The sequence below is a fragment of the Gymnoscopelus braueri genome, assembly GCF_963280865.1.
Source record: "Gymnoscopelus braueri genome assembly, chromosome: 17".
Classification (NCBI taxonomy): domain Eukaryota; kingdom Metazoa; phylum Chordata; class Actinopteri; order Myctophiformes; family Myctophidae; genus Gymnoscopelus; species Gymnoscopelus braueri.
The window spans coordinates 6938787-6960942 of NC_137617.1; the positions used below are offsets into that span (position 1 = coordinate 6938787).

The 22156-nt window shown below is 41.0% G+C and overlaps 1 protein-coding gene across 1 annotated transcript in view; it reads left to right on the forward strand.

The window, feature by feature from the left end:
• Positions 1-1112: 1112 nt before the first annotated feature.
• The window catches only part of LOC308104046 (GTPase IMAP family member 8-like), a 33480-nt gene continuing 12436 nt past the window's right edge, over positions 1113-22156 (forward strand). Inside the window, exons 1-4 of the mRNA XM_080454304.1 lie at positions 1113-1158; positions 1253-1972; positions 3869-4573; positions 6095-6213. Of these exons, the coding sequence (XP_080310430.1) occupies positions 1128-1158; positions 1253-1972; positions 3869-4573; positions 6095-6213 (1575 nt within the window). The 5' untranslated portion in view covers positions 1113-1127. The remainder of the gene's footprint in view (positions 1159-1252; positions 1973-3868; positions 4574-6094; positions 6214-22156) is intronic.

Below are 22156 nucleotides of genomic sequence, written 5' to 3' on the forward strand. Positions count from 1 at the left end.
CAATATATTGAAGATCTAAGCTCAGAGACCTTGTATATCTGCTATTGTTGAAAACCCAAAGAAATCTTAAAATGACACAGATGCGTTCCCAGTCTTAATGGATTAAGTACAAAAAAAAGAACACCTGGGGAGACAGACAGACAGACTCCCTTTTGAACAGAGATAAACAAGCTCTTTCATTGAATAGGAGCTCTAAGGTCTCTATTTAGATATGGAGAGAGACTTTATGAAACACATGCCTGTGAAGCACTCCTAACATTGATAAAAACATTCTTACAGTAAATTCTCTATTTTGACATGATGGTAAAGTGCTTCTCAAACGTTTTAATTAAAAGGATCTCCAGTTTGGTTGCAAATTTAGGCCTGTTGCCTAACACTGCTCTGTACTTACTTAAAACGGACCTGAGTTTCACTGTACTTTGTGCATTCTTTTTTGATCTACATCAAATCTCTTTGCCAAAAATAGCCGATCTACAAGCTCACAAAGCATCCCGTTGGGAGCGGGACGCGTTGTGAGCTTGTAGATTGGCTATTTTTGGTGAATGTTCCACCCAGAATAGGGATGCTGGGGTTCAAGTGGTTAAACAAAGTTAAATAAAGTTGTTTACAATCTGTCCTAATCTCTCAAGTTCACCTCGTGACATACTGTATCTTATGGGGAAAGATTTACATATTTGTGTACTTTATTATATACTGTAATATCTCATAAATGTACAGTAAGGTGCTCTAAAGTAACAATGTAATTCAGGGGTGCCTTGGATGAAAAAGTTATTTACAGGGGTGTCCTGAGCCAGAACAAGTTTGAGAACCAATGTGTTATCAAACGTTTTAATGTTAAGGACCCTTATAACCCTGAGAGAGTACAAATGGAACCAAATGGACCCACAAGGGTCCATTTGGTTCCATTTGTACACTCTCAGAGTTACAGACCTAAGGGTCCATTTAGAACCTCTCAAGGAACCCAATGGGTCCCTGGACCCCACTTTGAGAACCACTGGTCAAATAGTATTCATTATATTGTCAAATGTGTGATATAACAGTAATGACAACAAAACTATAATAACAGCAGATTATTGTGACTTACTGTATGTTACTGTTTTACAGTTCAAACAACAGCTGTAGACAGGATGGCCAGTGGAACCTCAGCTTCCATCAGAGGTGAGTTCTATTAAAACACATGAAACCAGCAAAATGACACGGGTTTAGTTACATCTGTGATCTTTATTAATATTATATTTATTTTACCAACCAGGGAAGAACAGCGAACCAACAGAACTGAGAATTGTTCTGATCGGGGGAAGGAGTCATGGAGATAAACCCATTGGAAAGAGTTCAGTAGGAAACATCATCCTGGGCAGAGATGTTTTTGAAACAAACAGAAGAACAGTCAAGAGTGTCATGAGACAAGAGGTAGTGTCTGGTAGACAGGTCACTGTGGTCGACACTCCAGGATGGAGGAGTGATTTACCCCTAGATCTGACCCCAAAACTGACTCAGTTAGTAATCAAACAGAGTGTGAATCTGTGTCCTACAGGAGGACCCCATGCCTTTGTCCTAGTGATGCCATTGGACAAGACATATGAAGGAACAGGGATGTCAGCAGAGGAGCATTTGAGTCTTCTCCTCAGTGACCGAGTGTGGAAACACACTATTGTGGTGTTCACTGTAGCTGATAAAAACAAAATGAGACCTGTGAGAGATCTTATTAGATCTAGCCATAGCTTAAGACATCTTACAGAGAAATGTGAAGGCCGCTTCCATGTTCTTAACATTAGTGACAGAGGAGATAGAAGTCAGGTCACAGAGCTGATGGAGAAGATAGATCAGATGGTGACTAGTAATGGTTGTCACTATGAGACAGAAAAACACGTCTCAGAGGAACTGAAGGAGATGGAGAGAACTATCAGCAGAAGAGCAGAACAAAGGAGGGCAGACGCTCAGAAACAAACAATTGGACTTCCAAAAGATACTGGTATGTTTTGTTTTACTTTAATAATTATTTTGTGTGTGTGTGTGTGTGTGTGTGTGTGTGTGTGTGTGTGTGTGTGTGTGTGTGTGTGTGTGTGTGTGTGTGTGTGTGTGTGTGTGTGTGTGTGTGTGTGTGTGTGTGCGTGCGTGCGTGCGTGCGTGCGTGCGTGCGTGCGTGCGTGCGTGCGTGCAACATATTGCTACTGTTGGGCAGAAACCTCATATCTCTATAATTCAACTTTTTATATGAGCTTTTAGATCTGCAATTTTTTGAAAAATCACGAACATTTTTGCAAATCTTTGAATATACATTTTTAACTCAAATCTTTTCTTCTGGGGGTCCCTGGAACAAATTATTTTGAGATGGGGGGGTGGGTGGGTGGGTCCGCAGACAAATACATATTATTTTGGTTGGTCCTTGACATGAAAAAAGTTTGAGAACCACTGATATATAGCAACATAAGTAAAAGAAAAAAAAACTGTTAGGATTTAGAAGACACGTGTAGAATTCACTGAAGCAAAGATATGAGAATGTTTGCTTTAAAAATATGTATATATATTCAAAGATTTGCACAACTTTAATGTTCACAAAAAAATAAAATAAAAATAAGATATAAAAGCTCATAGTGCGGCACTCTGTGCTATTTTTGAATAGCCAAAGAAATCTTAAAATGACAGATGCGTTCCCGGTTAACAAGAGCTTGTGACTAAATAATAATTACATTACAGTAAATACATTGGAACACAGGCTGTTTTTTCTATTTCATATCAAGCAGTGTTCATTTTGTCGACTAAAACTATGACGAAAAATGTTCATCCACTACCTTTTACACTGACGAAAAAAGAAAAAAAAACATTAAATAAAAACTAAGCTATAATGACTAAAACTAGGACCAAATATATTTACAATTTCGTCAACAAAATAAATAAATAAAAAGACTACAATGTTAGATGGAGGGACTGGTGTTCTTTCATGTCATTTTATTATGTCATTCTACAAGCTCACAACACGTCACAGACTTGTTGTGAGCTTGTAAATCGGCTATTTTCGGCACAAAGCTAAGTATAAATCAGGCATTACAACGCTATCACAGCCCACTAAAATACATATTTTTGTCGTCTAAATTAACTGTAGATCTAGTTAACTAAAATCCTATGATACTAAAACTAAAACTAGACTAAAACTAAAACATTTCAAATGACTTAAATATGACTAAAACTAAATGGAATTTTATTCAAAAGACTATGACTAAAACTACAAACTAAAACTGATGACAAGTAATGGTTTTGGACATACAAGGTTTCCACCCGACAATGAGATATGTGAAAATAAATGGAGGTACTTCCTGGTTCTACTGGCAGTGTGTACTAGATAGATGAAGCTGATCAGTCCTGCTCACACACACACACACACACACGCACGCACGCACGCGCACGCGCGCGCACACGCACACGCACACACACACACACACACACACACACACACACACACACACACACACACACACAGTTACATGGGTCTAGTCTACGTAGTAATGTACATTATTATTATTCTATGTCTCCTGCTGGATATTTGTTCTGAACTGTACACTGAACACACCTTTCTGCTGTTAATATGTTCAGCAATTTCATAATTAGATATTAAGAACAACATATAGACCTGGACATTTTGGCCTTGTTTCTTATCATATCAATCCTGGCATGCCTAATTTGCGCATTTTGTTATGCTGTAGGTGATCATTTCCGTACAAATCTACAAGCTCACAACACATTGTGTTGTGAGCTTATAGATCTGCTATTTTCACTATTTGTTGTGTGATGAATTGTGAAATAATTAAATGTCTTAGGTGGTTAAAAAGAAGCTGTCAAAGTGAAAGTAAACAATCTTTTTCTCTGACAGGACTGACTGACCTCAGGATTGTGTTGTTGGGAAGGTGTCGGTCTGGGAAGAGTTCAGCAGGAAACACCATTCTGGGAGGAAGTGGTTTTAAAGTTAGTCAGTCAGATCAGAGGTCAGTGCAGTGTGAGGTGAGACATGGTGAAGTATCAGGGAGACATGTGACAGTGGTGGACTCACCAGGCTGGTACTACAACAGTCCACTACAGGACACCTCAGAGATGGACAAACTGGAGATCCAGAACAGTGTGTCTCTCTGTCCTCCTGGACCACATGCTGTTCTTGTGACGGTTCCTCTTGATAGAGCATTCACCAAAGCACAGAGAGTAGCATTAGAGGAACACATGACACCTCTGTCACAGAGCGTGTGGAGTCATGCTATAGTACTGTTCAACTATGGAGACTGTCTGGGAGACAGAAGCATTGAGCAGCACATTGAGGCTGAAGGAGAAGACCTCCGCTGGCTTGTTGACAAATGTGGGAACAGGTATCATGTCTTCAACAATCAGAAGACAGATGACACTCAGGTCACAGAGTTGCTGTGGAAGATAGAGGAGATGGTGACAGGAAACAGAGGTGGACACTATGAAGATGATGGAGATGTTTCAGAGACGTTGTCAGAGAGGAAGAAGATCACAGAGGAACATGTCCAGACATTCCTGACCAAGACACAGAGACAAAGAACTGCTCTGAAAGCTCTGTTTGAAGGTGATGTTTATCTGTGTGTGTGTGTGTGTGTGTGTGTGTGTGTGTGTGTGTGTGTGTGTGTGTGTGTGTGTGTGTGTGTGTGTGTGTGTGTGTGTGTGTGTGTGTGTGTGTGTGTGTGTGTGTGCGTTTGTGCGTAGGTGTGTGCGTACGACAGTGCGACCATGTGTGCGTGCGTGCGTGTGTGTCAGTCTCTGTCCATGACCATTTTTATATTTATTAATAATATATATTCTCAATATTGCGCCACATTCTATATAAAAAGATGCTGCACAAATAAACGTAATGTTATAACGCATGGGTCTTCAACAGGGGGTCCGGAACCCCTAGGGGGTCCTCAGAGTTACTATAGGGGGGCCGCCAAATTTTTCTGTTATTGGAAAAAAAATTACACTAACCACTTGAACCCTAGCATCCCTATTCTGAGGGGAACATTAGCCAAAAACAGCAGATCTACAAGCTTGTAGATCGGCTATTTTAGACAAAGAGGTTTGGTGTAGACAGAGGGGGAAAAAAGAGGAGACCAAGTACAGAGTCACAGGTCAAGTTTACTCAGTATTGAGGGTTTAAATGGTTAAATGTCTGAAAATACACATTAACATGAATCCAACATATTAATAGATAAGATAATGTATAAACAAACATTCATTTACACAACATTGATGATAGTGCCGTCAAACTAATCTATGAAGCTATCTATGATATCTATGAAAAGGTTTAATCTGCAGCATAATTGTATCATGTATTGGGGGTCCCTGCTTCATTTCTCTATCAGCTAAGGGGTCCTTGGCCTAAAAAACGTTGAAGACCCCTGTTATAACGGATCCTTTGGTCGAAAGTAACTAAGTACATTTACTCAAGTACTGTATGCAAATTGGGATGAATAATAAATTATAAGCAATACGTACATTAGGAGCATTATTAGATGAAGATAAGATAGGACTACAGTATAATGATGAGGGGTAGCAGTATTAAAGTAGTTAAAATAATCTCCTCCTTTAACAGACACACATTAAAGCATCTTTAATTATAATGCAATAAACTAATATTTACTATTCTGATATGGGCCATTTTGCATAATGAGTCATTTTACTTTTACTTTTAACAGTATTGTACACTGTGGTATTTCTACTTTTACTCAAGTAAAAAATCTGAGTACTTCTTCCTCCATTAAACTGATCTAATGACCAACAGATTGACACATTGGTGACTTAATTTATGTATGTTCTATCATTTGCATAATGTATCACATAATATTCCTTATAACTTCAAATTATTGATACATTATTTGTACTGTTCTGTGGTCAGTTTAGTCAGAATTGTTATACATGCATGTAATAACTCCTATATCAGTGTAAAGTGAACTAGTGTGTGTGTGTGTGTGTGTGTGTGTGTGTGTGTGTGTGTGTGTGTGTGTGTGTGTGTGTGTGTGTGTGTGTGTGTGTGTGTGTGTGTGTGTGTGTGTGTGTGTGTGTGTGTGTGTGTGTGTTTGTGTGTGTGTTTGCGCGTGCGTGCGTGTGTCAGGAGAACATCAGAGTCTACCAGATGTGAAGGTGATGTTGGTTGGTGGAGAACAGGCTCAGAGGAGCAGAGCTGGAGATAACATACTGCAGCAGAATGTGTTTAAACGAACTCCATTCAAGGTGAGTAATATTATATGAATGTGATGTTATAATGAATGACTTCACTCAAAGTAAGTAAACAGTAAAGTGATCAAATATGTTTTCTGAAGATAATGTAAAAGTATCTGCTGTCATGAATGTTCATTGATCATGTGATCAATGAACTGTCAGTGATCAAAACACACAGATGTTCATTTTCAAATGAACATGGAGTCCAACACATGTAGATTCTCATCATGTCTATAATCTTTAATGCAAACCATGACTGTACTAGCATGTGGTTCTCAAACTTTTCATGTCAAGGACCCCCAAAACTATAGATATTAGTCTGTGGACCCCCATTTGAAAAGATATGGCAGGGACCCCCAGAAGGGAAGATTATTATAGCTATAGCAGTGATTCTCAACCATTTTAACTTCAAGGAGCCACATATTGATATGCATTAGACCACTGTCTGTTTGATGGCATTTTTTATCTCTGGAACCCCATCTACACAGTAAAATCATCAGTGTTCATTTAACTCTGAGAGTGTACAAATGAAACCAAATGGACCCGTGAGGGTTCATTTGGTTGTATTTGTACAACCAAAGCTCTTGTTAATACTTTCATTGGATCAATATTTCTAAAACCCACAGACAGACTATTTTCACTAATAACATAAAAAGTCAGAATACAGAGATACAGCTTCTGATCGACAGCGATGATTTTGTAAGTGTGTGTGTGTGTGTGTGTGTGTGTGTGTTTTTTTTGTTTTTGTGTGTGTGCGTGCGTGCGAGATGATGAATTTTTGTGTTTAAGAGGTCAAAGGTCAAAATGACATCATGGTTCATATGTGAGGAACAGAGACATGTAGAGATGTTGTGCTGGGCTGCAGGGTTTTCACATCCAGGTGTGTTTTTATTGTCTCCGTCAGGCCGAAAGGCATGGCGAGAGAGTATGTTTTACCCCCTTTCCGTCCGTCCGTGTGTGTGTCCTGTCCGTGTGTTACCAGCTAATCTCCGGCATCGTTGGGACACTCGCTGCAAAACTGTGCACACACACTCCCTCGATTCCAATTCAGAACCTCTGCCCCAAATGTTTCACATGGGCCTGTTATAGCGCCACCAGGAGGCCGATTTGTGCAAAACCCATTTTTTGACATTACTCCTACAGATTTTATCCAAACGTCATGCAAATTGGTACATACACAGTATCTCTATAGTCATGTGATCAACCCGGATCTGTCCCATATTCCATCCTGATTGGCTAAGGTTGAATTCGAAAGTTTGCAGGATTGGTCCGTTTTGAACAAAATGCCTCAAATCATGAACACAGCTTGCAATTTCCGTGAAATTTCACACGCACATTCCCACTAGGCCGAGAAAGAAATGCCACCCATTTCACATTGGCCTGTTATAGCGCCACCAGCAGGTCTAATTTAGCAAAACACATTTTTGGAATAAAATGCCTCAAATCATGAATGCGGTGTCCGATTGCTGTGAAAGGCCTAAGAAGAAATGGCACCCTTTTCATATTGGCCTATTATAGCGCCACCAGGAGGCCACAATAACGTACCTGACCTGGCGGAGACCTGTGCTCCGAGGATCACTTTTTCTAGTTATCATTGTAAATGTCACTGGCTTCCTCCAAGCAGTGAGTATCAATATCCTGTTCAATCCTATGTTCAATACTGTTACTTTTCAGGAAATGGAAACAAATATAACCGTTTAAATGGGTAGTTATTATTAATATTTACTCACAAGATCATTAATACTTTTTATTGGTCATTTGTGTGTGTGTGTGTGTGTGTGTGTGTGTGTGTGTGTGTGTGTGTGTGTGTGTGTGTGTGTGTGTGTGTGTGTGTGTGTGTGTGTGTGTGTGTGTGTGTGTGTGTGTGTATACAAATTACATAAGAATGGATGGGTGTATTTTCATTTAACTTGTAGGTAATGATCAGGTTGCCCTGAAAAGATACACTTTTGTGTGGAAGAGGTCAAGGTCAAAATGACATGGTTCATATTATCATTGTAAATGTCTTGCTGTCTGTTGTCTTCTGTTCCAGTGAGTGGTGGAACACACTCTTCAGAATTTGACACAATGAGTGAAGTTTCCAGCCTGGCAGACACTGATGTAAGTGAGAGAGAGGAAGATGTTTCATAGATTAAACTTAATTTGACTTAAGTCAAACACAATTTAATTATTATTTCTTTACCTTGTATTTTTTTCATACAGCACATGATCATTGTAACAGATTTATTTTGTATCATTATTGATGTTATTTATCCATCATACATGATCATTATAAGAACAGTAATATGTTTTCCTTTTTCTTTATTAATATTACATTACATTTAGTTGATGTTTCTTTTTATGTAACTATTATTATGTTTTGGCTAATTGAATACTTTATTAGTCAGAAATGTAAACACAAACAGCACAGAGGTACAGTAAGACATTTAGGCTAAAAGGATAACACAAAAAGGTCCTGGGGACTTGTTTCCATTGTGGGCCTATGTATTCAATTCATCAACATAGCATAACAAATTCACACAAAAATGCATACAAACACTATTATGTTGTTGTCTGTGAATTGTCCCTCTCTTACCTGTCGATATTGTGACAAGGAGACACGACCGATGACCCTGTTTGAAAGACTGACAGGAAGGAGAACTTTAACACCAGAAGAATAGAAGAAGAGAGAGGAGGAGGTGATAGAGAGGATGTTGAAGTTTGTGATGATGGAGCCACAAGAACCAAGTAGTGAGTCTTACCTTTATCCTCTTATGTGGACATAAATCATGTATTACAATGTGCATGTGTGCATAAAATAACAAGAATAGATGGGTGCATTTTCATGAAACTGGGAGAGAATGATCTGTAGTGTGCTCTGAAGAGATGATGAACTTTTGGGAACTTTGTCAAAATGACATTGTAGTTCGAGAGACATTTTTATTATCATTGTAAATGTCTTGCTGTCTGTTGTCTTCTGTTCCAGTGAGTGAAACATACTGCTGGTCACCTGCCAAAGTCTCTGATTGGCTGACTACACATTTTGGACCAATAGCGCCCTCTTCAGGATATGACACCATGAGTATAGCTCCCAGCCAGGCAGACACTGATGTGATGAGTGTGAGAGATGAAGATGTCTCATAGATTAAACTTTAGGATTGATTTATACTTTGTTGCAGGCCAGTGTCAGCAGATCTACAAGCTCACAACTAGTCATGTGCATTGTTGGTTCTTTGCAGTGTACATTGAATCTTTCGAATCAGTTAAAACTTTCTGTTGTACAGGTGATTTTTTTATTTTATCATATATATATATTTCTATATGTTGTATATAGTAAATGAGTCAGATTTAAGAACAGAAGAAAATGTATCTAAACTAGAGCCTGACAGTGACCAATACACTATATCATCCAGCTGATAGTTGGTAAGTTGCTGTAATGCTGGTGAATTCTTCCTTTCTTAAATCTCTGTTTGTCTCAGAAATCCCACATATGAATGTACACTGTTCTGTTTCATCTAAATAAATCACTGGTTCATGTAAAAGTACAATACTGGAAATATATTTTTTAAATACTAATTATTTGTAATTATTAATATGTTTTCTTGTCAACAATATTTACTAAAATACAGATTTGGTCAGTTAATGAAGTAAAGTAGCCTACATTACCCCTTCTGGTGTTAGAAACAAGTCAATAGTTAAACTTCTTGATTGTTCAACAATTAACAATTGTTCAACCTTACAATGTTATTCATGCTTCAGATGCACAAGATTCAACCTACACCTTTAAAAAAAAAATACTGCTTCATTAACACCATAGTATTATTAACTATTACTCTAATTGACTATAAGGGGCTGCTGCTATGTTTGTTGTTGTGTTTACAGTTGGGAATAGTGTATTTGCTAGATGAGTAGCTTTGATAGCACTGTTTAACACTTTAAAGGAGGAGTTCACCCAAAAAAAATATTGTCTGCGCCAGGCCGAAAGGCATGGCGAGAGTATGTTTTACCCCCTGTCCGTCCGTCCGTCCATCCGTGTGTCTGTGTGTCCGTGTGTCCGTGTGTCCGTCCGTCATTCTGTCATTTTGTGTACAGCTAATCTCTGGCACCGTTGGCTTGATCGCAGCGAAACTGTGCACACACACTCCCTGGATGCCAGAGCAGAACCTCTGCCCCAATTTTTTCACATGGGTACTAGAGATACATTTGATTCTACGTCCTCTGATAGATGTTTAAAATGTGTCACACAAAGGGACTCCCTCGTACATGCCTTCTGGTACTGTGAGAAAGTTAGGAAGACGGAGCAAATTGAGAGGTTTTTATTAAGTGCATAGATGTGATCTATAATTTGTCTCTTTCAAAATATACGGGAAATAAGATTAACAGAAGGGCAAATCATTTTTTCATCCATATTATAAAAACTGCAAAGTTGGACAAATAAAGAAGCACATTCATTCCAAACCTGGAAAACACTAATGACAATTTAATGAACTATGGAGTTCAATTTATGAGGCCTTGTAGATGGAATGGATCTGCAGAGTCACCCAGCAATTTCAAACCCTAAGGAACCTAGTATGAGTGTGTTGTTGTGGTTTTGTGTGTGTGTGTGTGTGTGTGTGTGTGTGTGTGTGTGTGTGTGTGTGTGTGTGTGTGTGTGTGTGTGTGTGTGTGTGTGTGTGTGTGTGTGTGTATGTGCAGATATACGCATGCGCAATTAAGAGAGAAAGAGAAAGATTGTAAGTAAGAAAAAAAATTGAGTAATTCAATGTTTACTATAGTATATATAATACTGTCCAAATATTATTTGGTAAATCATGTTGACAAACAAAACCCTTGTTGCGACTTGAAATGTTTGTTCAGAGAAACACATATGATTTGTTATAACCTGTGCTTTCTCACTCAATAAAAATGATTATGAAAACTAGAAAAAGTGCTCCTCGGAGCACAGGTCTCCGCCAGGTCAGGTAGGTTATTGTGGCCTCCTGGTGGCGCTATAATAGGAAAATATGTGAAAAGGGTGGCATTTCTTCTTAGACCTAGTGGGAAGGTGCATGTGATTTCATGATTTGAGTAATTTTTTCCCAAAAATGTGTTTTACTAAATTAGACCTGCTGGTCCAGCACATTGCCAACCAACATCAGGCGAACATACTGCTGCTACAAGAGACCCACTGTGTCACCGAAGATAAGCTACTCATCGATGGTTTCGACCTCATCAGCTTCATAGGTCACAACAAACATGGCATTGCCTGTTACACCAAACAGGGAATAAATGCAAGAGCCCTCCAGCAATCTCCAGCCAACTCTGCCATTGAATGGTGTACCATGGAAGCTCTGGGCACCACCTTTTGCAACATCTACAAACCACCACCTGCTGAGTTGGATATATCCTTCCTCCCCACCATCCCTGTGAACTCATTTGTCTGCGGTGACTTTAACTGTAGAAACATCAAATGGGGGTACTCGAACACTGACAGAAATGGCTCTGTTGCTAGCGACTGGGCAGAAAGTAACAACCTTCATCTGCTTTTCGACAACAAGGACCCCAGAACCTTTTATTCTGGTAGACACGGCACCTGGACATGCCCCAATCTGTCCTTTGTCTCCAACAACATCAGCAGACGCTGCAACAGAATGGTTCTACAGAAGTTCCCTAGATCTGGTCACTCGCCCATCATCATCTCCAGTGACATCAAGTTAGCCATCTCTAGCCTCAACAGAAGAAGATGGAATTTCAGGAAGGCTAACTGGCCAAAGTTTTCAGAACTCACCAGGAAATTAACAGCAAGCCTACCTGACCCATCATCCAATGTGAATGGAGCTTACAACGCCTTTTGCATCCTGCTCAACAAGGCTGCTAAGCTCTCCATCCCAAGAGGCCGCAGGGACCCACATGTACCTTGCTGGGATAAAGACTGTGAGAAACTGTACAAGGACTACCTGAATGCCACCGACATTGACCAACGCTCTCTCTATGGTGACCAACTGCTGGACCTTCTCGGGCAGAAGAGAAGGGTTAGATGGGAGGAGGAAGTTAACAACATCAACTTCACACATTCTAGTCGTAAGGCCTGGAATACGATCAACCGGTTAACTGGGCGAAGCTGCCCAGCTAGACCATGCCCCATAGCAGCAAATGCAATAGCCTCTGTACTTGCTGATAACGGCAGATGGAAAGACCGCTCATCTGAGGCAAAAGCCTTCACCAGAGAAGTAGTCACAGATATCAGGAAACTCACCAGAACAGTTCCTCAGCCCAGCCCCCTTTCCCAGCCCATTTTGTCAGAAGAAATCGTTGCAGCCTTGAAATCCCTTAAGGAAAATAAGGCTCCTGGTAACGACAACATCCACACAGAGTTCCTCAAGAACATGAGCCATGAGGCATTGACCTGGGTCCAACTTTTCCTCTCCAACTGCTTGGAAAACCTGACCATACCATCCAAATGGAAGCAGGCTAAGGTGCTGGCCATACTCAAGCCAAATAAGACACCAGATGAACCAAAGAACTACCGCCCAATATCACTTCTGTCACATCTTTACAAACTGCTTGAGAGGGTCATTCTATCAAGAATAAACAACATCATTGAAGAGAACTTTCCCCACACCCAAGCTGGTTTCCGTAAGGGTCGATCAACAACAGATCAAGTGACCCGGCTAGTTCATGACATCGAAAGCGCCTTCCAGAGGAAAGAAAAGTTTGGATCAGTCTTCATCGATCTCACTGCGGCGTATGACACAGTCTGGCACAGGGGCCTCTACCTCAAGCTCCTGAAGACTCTGCCCGATGTTAAGCTCGTGAAGTTCATCATGCTGCTTATACAGGACCGTACCTTTGTACTGGAAACCTCAAATGGCCAACGCAGTAAGAAAAAGAGACTGAGGAACGGGCTCCCCCAAGGCTCTGTTCTTGCCCCAACACTTTTTAACATCTACACCGCTGACATGCCTGTTGGAGAGTGCTCGCAATACACATATGCCGACGACTCAGCCATTGGATTTGGTGACAAAGCTTTTAGTGTGGTTGAGAATGCCCTAGGAAAAGATCTCTCACTACTGAGCGGGTACTTCCACAAATGGCACCTCAATCTAAGCCTGCCCAAGACAGTATGCTCTGTGTTCCATCTTGCCAATAGATGTGCCAATACCATGCTGAACATTACACTCGATGGCACCAACGTCAGGCATGACCCCAACCCCAAATACCTTGGTGTCACACTTGACCGTAGCCTCACTTTCAAGCCACACATTCAACAAGTTGCTGCCAAGACCGCTGCCCGTGTAAACCTCCTGAAGAGACTGGCTGGCACTGGGTGGGGTGCAAACTTCACCACCCTGCGCACCTCTACCCTTGCCCTGGCATACTCTACGGCTGAGTATGCCGCCCCTGCATGGAGTCACAGCAGCCATACAGCCTCTATTGATGTTGTGCTGAACACCGCCATGAGGCTAATTAGTGGTGCCTTACCATCAACCCCTGTCGAGTTCCTCCCCATACTGTCTGGCATTCCACCTCCAGAGCTCCGTCGAAACTTCCTGACCTTGAAGCTGGCCTGCAAGTGTGCAGATGAGCCAACAAGCCTGATTCCCCCGCCTGCTGAATATGGCCACCAGAGACTCAAACGCAAACACTTCTCCACCGAAGCTAGGAGACTCCTTACCACGAGCCCTCCACACCCTGGATGGATCCTTGACTGCTGGAACAAGCAATGGTCCAAGTCAACATCCACGTTGAGGAAGTTCATCAACTCTCCTTCAACCAACCCACCTGGGTGTGACCTACCACGGAATGCCTGGGTCAACCTCAACAGACTTCGGTCTGGAGTAGCAAAGACCCAAATCTACCTGCATATGATTGGAGTGTCTGTCACTGATCTCTGTGAATGCGGAAAACCACAGACTGTTGAACATATTATCGATGAATGCCCAATCTTCAAATCACCACATGGAGTCAGCGGCCTCATTGAACTGGATGATGATACCACTTCTTGGCTGATGTCCCAATTGCCTGTGTAGCCCTACACGAACGAACGAACGAACGAACGAACGAACGAACGAACGAACGAACGAACGAACGAACGAACGAACGAACGAACGAACGAACGAACGAACGAACGAACGAACGAGACCTGCTGGTGGCGCTATAACAGGCCAATGTGAAAAGGGTGGCATTTCTTCCTCGGCCTAGTGGGAAGGTGCGTGTGAAATTTCACGGAAATTGCAAGCTATGTGTTCATGATTTGAGGCATTTTGTTCAAAAACGGAGCAATCCTGCAAACTTTGGAAGCCAACCTTAGCCAATGAGGATGGAATATGGAAAATGGGACAGATCCGTGTTGATCAAAGGAACAGCCTGGTGACACCTATAGACGATGATGCAATAGACCCCTGGGCAGTGGGCTTTAACCCCCCCTCACTGACTGACTGTTAAACTGTCTTGCAGCCAACAGCACAATAACTACATTAAGCTGTACTGTACGTCAACAGGATCAACAGAGCACATGCACACAATTAACTATGAAAACATATTAACTAAATGCATTATTTATGCTCTGTTGTATGATGGTGTGTTATAGCAATATTAATAATAATATTCCATTCAGGTGAAGTTTTAGATCATTTATTAGGAAGATGTCAGCAGAGCAAACAGCATACAGATCAGACAGAGCTCTGGCCTCCTGGCCAGAGCTTGGGCCCCGTAGGGCAGAAGCCTCCTGAAGTGTCATATGCGACACCTTTTATACACCAAGTTCTCTCCCCTAAATGTAGATAAATATAAACAGTCTATACTAAGTAACAGTACCATAGAGCTGACTGGTTAAATTAGCAATGACCATGTATAGTATCACAGGACAAATTACATGCTGACACAGAGCATAATGTGGAAATAGACCTTTGTATCAATTGTTGAATGACAGGAACAGAAGCTGTGAAAAGAACCCTGCTGTGTGGCTACTATTCTAGGGCCAAAATATAGATAGATACATAGATTGATTTAGAACAGGTTGGCATTCTGAAATAGCCATTACAGTCCAGAGTTTTTTGTTTTTGTACATGAATAAGCATATTCATGTACATACGACATAGAATGCCAAATCAATAGACATTTTCCTACCTACATGTTGATATAGCTATATATTTACTCAACCATTTACTGTATGATCAATCAGACAAAAATATCAGGAGACAGGACGTGCGACTTATAACTGATGCATAATTGCCTGACACAGAAGGCATCACTGACTCTGCCGTTAACCTAATAATAATATCCAAAGTAGATCTTACTTGTTTGGGTTTGAGAGCTCTCTCTCTCTCTCATTTTCTAGAATTTAGTATATGTGAAATCTTTTATCTGGTTGGACGTTAAATCTCTGTTTTTCAAGGCAAAGGGCCCTTAGCACGCTGGCTAATTGGGGCGATACGCGTGTCTAAACACTTCTCTCCCTTCTAAACGTTAAAAGGCCAGAGACTATGCAGTCAAAACAAATATTTCCACATTTATGGCCAATGCCCATGTGACTATTTTTTTTTTTAGATATCAGCTTTTATCTAAAATTCCTCTATTAATTAATTCAGATAGATATCAAACATATCACATGAAACATATTACAGAATAATAGACCTGGTTGTTTTAGGTTCGAAAGCTTTGAAAGCCTCTCACTCATAATGTCAAATCTATCTCTGTTTGTATGTTAAATCTCTGTTTCTCAAGACTGAGGGCTCCATACAGATTCATTTACCAATTCGGACCGCCTTTCACGGATTGATTTTGACAGTTTCCTTCTAAGGACTTTGTACAGTTCGTACATGTATTTACCGAATTTCACGGACGGCTCGTCTTACACGACCTAGTTTGGCTTTCACCAACTTTGCACCGGAGTACAGGTATTTTCCGAATTTCACGGAAGGCTCGTCTTTCACGACCTAATTTGGCTTACACCAACTTTGCACAAGAGTACAGGTATTTACCGAATTTCACGGAGGGCTCGCTTTTCACGACCTAGTTTATCTCACCCCAGACGTTGATATGCCAGAGATTAGGCAGTATGAACAAATATTTTCAGTTAGATATTGAATATAGTTTTCCAGTCTTCATGGCTCTTTCCTCCATCTTCACTTGGTGTACGGGTCCATTTGGTTATGTGTCTGACAGCGATCTCCAAACAGGCTAGTGGTTCCAGTGTCCAGTGGCTCTGCCGTGCAGCATGTCTCTCTGTGGCAGTGATCTCCATTGGGCTGGTGGGTCCCAGTTCAGTGGCTCTCAAATGCTCTCTGTGGCTCTCTGTGCCTTGTCCTCCTGCTGTGGCAAAGTCTCTTGTTGTTTGTATGGTGTCGATTTCGTCACCTCTGCTGCTGCATGGTGACATTGTTGGTGCTGCTCTCATGGCTGGTGACCATGCATGCTCTGCTGTGGAAAACGCATGCTCTGCTCCTTCCCTCTGTGGCTTGAAACTTGTGGTTTCCTCCTTATCATCACAGACAGAGTAGATCTGCCTGCGAGGTTCCAATCGTGTAGTTGTTGAAGATCATCAGAAGTTGATTCTGCATAGCTTGCTTCTGTAGTGCTCCTCTTTGTCCTCCATCGTCTGGATCTGGTCCGGATCTGCTTTGAGAAAATCTTTTTCCCAAAAAGTCCTTCACCCTTAAGTTCTTTTGATCAAGTATCCATAATCATAATTAGTTATGAAATATGAAATATTGATCCCATCCTCGTCGCCAAATGTTATAGCAATATTAATAATAATATTCCATTCAGGTGAAGTTTTAGATCATTTATTAGGAAGATGTCAGCAGAGCAAACAGCATACAGATCAGACAGAGCTCTGGCCTCCTGGCCAGAGCTTGGGCCCCGTAGGGCAGAAGCCTCCTGAAGTGTCATATGCGACACCTTTTATACACCAAGTTCTCTCCCCTAAATGTAGATAAATATAAACAGTCTATACTAAGTAACAGTACCATAGAGCTGACTGGTTAAATTAGCAATGACCATGTATAGTATCACAGGACAAATTACATGCTGACACAGAGCATAATGTGGAAATAGACCTTTGCATCAATTGTTGAATGACAGGAACAGAAGCTGTGAAAAGAACCCTGCTGTGTGGCTACTATTCTAGGGCCAAAATATAGATAGATACATAGATTGATTTAGAACAGGTTGGCATTCTGAAATAGCCATTACAGGTGTCACATGACAAAAATATGTCGTATATGCGACGCCTTATGGGCTTGTAGATCAGCTATTTTTGATACTTGACACCATCATAAGTTATGACAAAGTATGAATCAGGCTCACACTAATTAACACTTGATTAAATGGTTTGTTTCTTGTGACATCTTCATAGTGAATGTTTAGGCTGTTCCTTCAGTTTTCAGTAGGACTTTTGGGGCTCTGTTATCAACATGAATGACTGAGCCCTTTGACAAGAAATGTGACTGAAAGGCTCTGGCTCAGGGGCCCAGTGAGATCCTGGGTCCCTGGACTGAGGCCCAGCAGGCCATCCCTGGTGACACGAGGTTAGAACAACAAGGCAGACTGAGGCTGACAGTGAGGCCTTGAGGATGATGAAGCACACCTGAGTGAGAGTCAGAGTTGCATCAGTTATTACATCATTTTGTAGCAACTGTGTCAACTGGTTTCAGTGTGATCTGTGTACAGTGATTACATTCCATCTGGTTCATGTTTGTATGTGGAGTAAATGACAGACAGTGAGGAATGTGTACTGACTATCACTGTAACAGTTTTGTTATTAGTTATGTTTATGGTTTATGTACTTATTTTATTAACTAATGGTTGGTGCAATCTGCAGGACAGTGAAATTAACATGTTGGTGAAGTTGTACATCTGATCTTTGAAGTGTATGTACACACTGTATATACTGTATGTTACAAGAAAAATGTGTTGTGTAAAAAAATATATGATTTATGAAAAATAAACATGAATTATTTGCATTATCATGAAATCAATCAGAAGTCACTTGCTTCTACATATTATATGATTATGATGATATGATAATATTGACCCAAAAGGTTCATACTACATTGTTATACCACAATGGACATAGTACAATCACACATTAAATACTACAACAGGAACTTTAAACACAAAGGGAGCAACACAAATACTGTAAGTGAAACACACTACAGCAGTGGTTCCCAAACATTTTCGTGCCAAGGACCCCCAAGTTGATATTTGGCCGCGGACCCCCATCTGAAAATGTTTCGTGTCAGGGACCCCCTGAAGAGAAGATTTGTCTTAAAAAATAAAAAAAAATCCAAAAATGACCAAATATTTTCAATATTTTTCAAATATTTCAAAAGATAGCAGATGTGCAAGGTCGCAGCGTGGTAGGGAAGTGACACGCTGTGAGCTTGTAGATCTGCTATTTTTGGATAGCCAACAAATGATGGATAAAAGGGTTAAGATGATTGTGATGCTATGTTAACTACTTTTACTGGGGAACCCCTGGTACCCCTCCAAGGGGTCCTGGACCCCACTTTGAGGAACAATTTACTACAGGACACATTTGTGAGCAGCAGTAATGGCTGCCACGAATCTGACTGCATAGGCCCAGATTTGTATGCATTTGGTACATTTGCCACCTTGTGGTGAAAAGTGGGATAGGTCTGTTCCTAAAATATAAATTCTCTGCTCATTCCAAGACACAATAAGGCTCTTAAACATACAAGAAACATTCATACTATACATTGGTGTATGCCACACACACTTTTTTACAAAATTTGGTACAGGCTGTCAAAAAAACCAATTCAAACAGTCATTTCAAGGTGTAATGTCATTTTACGACCCCATGTTTACGATGCCAATACTTTTGTACTTTAATCAAGTATCATTTTGAATACCGGCCTCTTTTTCTTTCCTTTTTTTTAATGACAGTATTTTTTATACTGCATTGCTTTTTTGCCTCCCAGTGTGAATGAAGAATTCTTGTACTGTGACTTGTCGTGAATATCGGGTCCTGTGCTTATGGAATATGAAATTATTATGATATTAATATATTATAAACACAAACCATTAAAGTATCTAATAACAAGAGGAGACCAAAACGTCACTAGGCTATTTGGGAAGATTCTAGTGGTGACTGCCAGCTGCAGTGAATTGGTCAAGGTAACACTTCCAAATATGGTGTGAATCCAAAATACCACACCCCGAGTGCTTGGTTCTCACAAAGACAGTTGCCCTCTTCAGTCAAGCCAGCCAAGATGAGTTAAGACAAACAGGGTTTAATATAAATCAGTGCCCTGAGAGGAGAAGGCGGTCCGAGCTATTGTTTAGACAGGAGCCTATTTGTGATTGACGGTGACAGGCAGGAGGTAGTTAGCTGTACTGAACTGTTTTGTATAAAATGACTTGTATTGGAAGCAGACAGGACTCTGTGTTTTTCGGCTACACACAGATGTCGCGTCCAACAGGATAAAATGGATCTATGGACTATGCACTGTATGTCGAATTGACTTGTATGTATGGGATGCTGAGAACTCTGACAATAAAATGGAATTGTTAAGAAAGGAAAGCTCCGGTCTCTGAACGATGATTCTTTATTCCCCGCCTCCGGAAATGGACTCGTATTTCCGCCGGTTCCCTTATGACCCAGATACCACAGACTACTTTTGTTTTAGTTTTTTTACTCCTCGGATTCTGTAACTGATTACCAAACCAAATGGTTTGTGTTCTCCGACCAGCTGCAAAATGAATGTTAATGTGTTATTTTAACTCCACAGGTTATGCACAGACTGAAGCAGACAGAAGCCCAGGCTGATCCTCCTGAATGCCTTGTTGGAGCTGCAGACGTGGCCTGTGACCTATGCACCAGTATGAAACTGAAGGCTGTGAAAGCCTGTCTCCAGTGTCTGCTGTCATATTGTGACGGCCAGTCTCACCATCAGCTGCCTGCCTTCAACACACACCAGCTGGTCCAAGCCTCCGCGTCTCAGGAGCACATCTGCCCACGTCACCACCACATCAGGAAAGTGTTCTGCCGCACCGACCAGCAGTGTGTCTGCTGTCTGTGCGCCGTGGAAGAACACTAAGGCCACGAGACCATCTCGGCCGCCGCAGAACGGACCGAGAGACAGAGGGAGCTTGTCACCAGTCTCCTCCTCAGCTCAGAGACCTCCTGCTCCACACACTTCCTCCGGTCTTCAGCGCGACTCGCTTGCTTGTTAATTATGACTGATTTTGATTTAACATAAATGCATGTGTTAAACGAGGATAAACACTAAGTCGAGACTCATTTCCATTGTGGTCGTTGGTTTTCAAACAGGCAATAAAAACAAAACAAGAAATGATGGGGAAATGCATACAAAGACATTAGACTAACATTTTCATAAAAAGGGTGGTTTATCTGGAGTTGAAATATTCCAGTTTGAGGCTCCACTGAACTTGGGTCCCCTCCCTCCAACAGTACATAATATAACATCAACATTTTAACAATGTTTAATTGAAAAATACCAGATCCACAAGCTCACAATGTGTCGCTTGCGTTGTGAGCTTGTAGATATTATTTTTGTATATAAATTTGAAAATGTCATACCACACAAATCTTCTGGGTGTCACTGGCACAATCTTTTCAAATGGGGTCCGCAGCCAAATATTAATTTGAGTGTCCTTGACATGAAAACATTTAAAAACACTGTTTTTTTAATCGGGTATAAACGGGTGGGCAGCAGTGGCTCTGGTGTTGCCCACTCTCTGGTGGTAAATGTTGTGGACCATGTTGAGTTGGTGATCAATCCTAGCCTCCAGGGGGAGCCAGTCAAACTGCTGGATGTGTACTTTGACCATACAAGTAAAAGTCCTGTAGCCTACTTGAGTAAAGTACAAAAGTATTGGCATCAAAAAAATACTTGTAGGACAAAAGTAAGTAGACCTACATTATTTACTATTATTTTTTTTTACCTGACCACAGGATCTAAATGTCAGAGTGGGGAGTCCACCTCCAGCTACTGCAGATGTGCTAATTATATTGTATTATGATAGATTGGTTCAAATGTTTCATTCACACAAGTTATGGATTGCAGCTTTACGCACATAGCCCATTACTTCTCAACCTGGCGTCCATATTTTGGCCGTGTCATTAGGTAAAAAGTTTTCACATTGAACTCATTGGACATACATGACAATGCATGAGCGCTTTCATCCCCAGAGCGCAAGGCCGTGCTTGGTTTATTATGATTAAACAACTCGCCCGCAGCAGCTCAAGGTCCAGTAATTGTTAATGATGCTGCCTGCCGCCGAGCAGATAAATATTCAGTCGTCTTAATCAGACTGATTTTTAGAACTGTGACTTGTCATGTGTGTTTGGATCATTGTGAGCAATGGAGCTGTTTGTTGCAATAGCCAGGAATTCAAATGTGATGTGTGTGGTTATATGGTGCAGTTGCTTGCTATATAGGTTTGTGTCATTGAATTAAACCTTGTTGCCATGTCATGGCATTCTTTTGCATTGTGCGCACTGCGCAATTAATAGCATGTTTTGATGTTTGTGAAAGTAATTGCATTGTTTTGTTTTGTGGATCAGTTTATGGTAGGCCTACCTGTGTTTATGCAGCCTGACTTTGCATTAGAGGTAATGCTCCTAGAGTAAACGTGACGAACGTGACACGTTAGTCAGATGGCTTTGCTGTGGTGTTTTATTATCATGACACTGGCATCATGCCAGATAACAGATAGCAGCAGTGGTCTCTGCTGCTTTTGATAGATTTGTCTAATCACGGCATGGATGATTTAGGAACAGTGCTGCTGTCCGGTGCCTGCGTGCAGTGACCCCCCCCCCCCCCCCCATAGAAAACAAGAAGCAAAAATGTACTACAGCACTCCTAACATAACTCATTCACTGCCAGGAATTAATTAATTAATTCATCCGTCTACCCTTGCCAGCGAAAACGGCAGCTGTCCTCACAGACATTGGCACGTTACACACACGGGGGTATGAAAAAAATGTCAAAGCTAAGAATTATTTAAT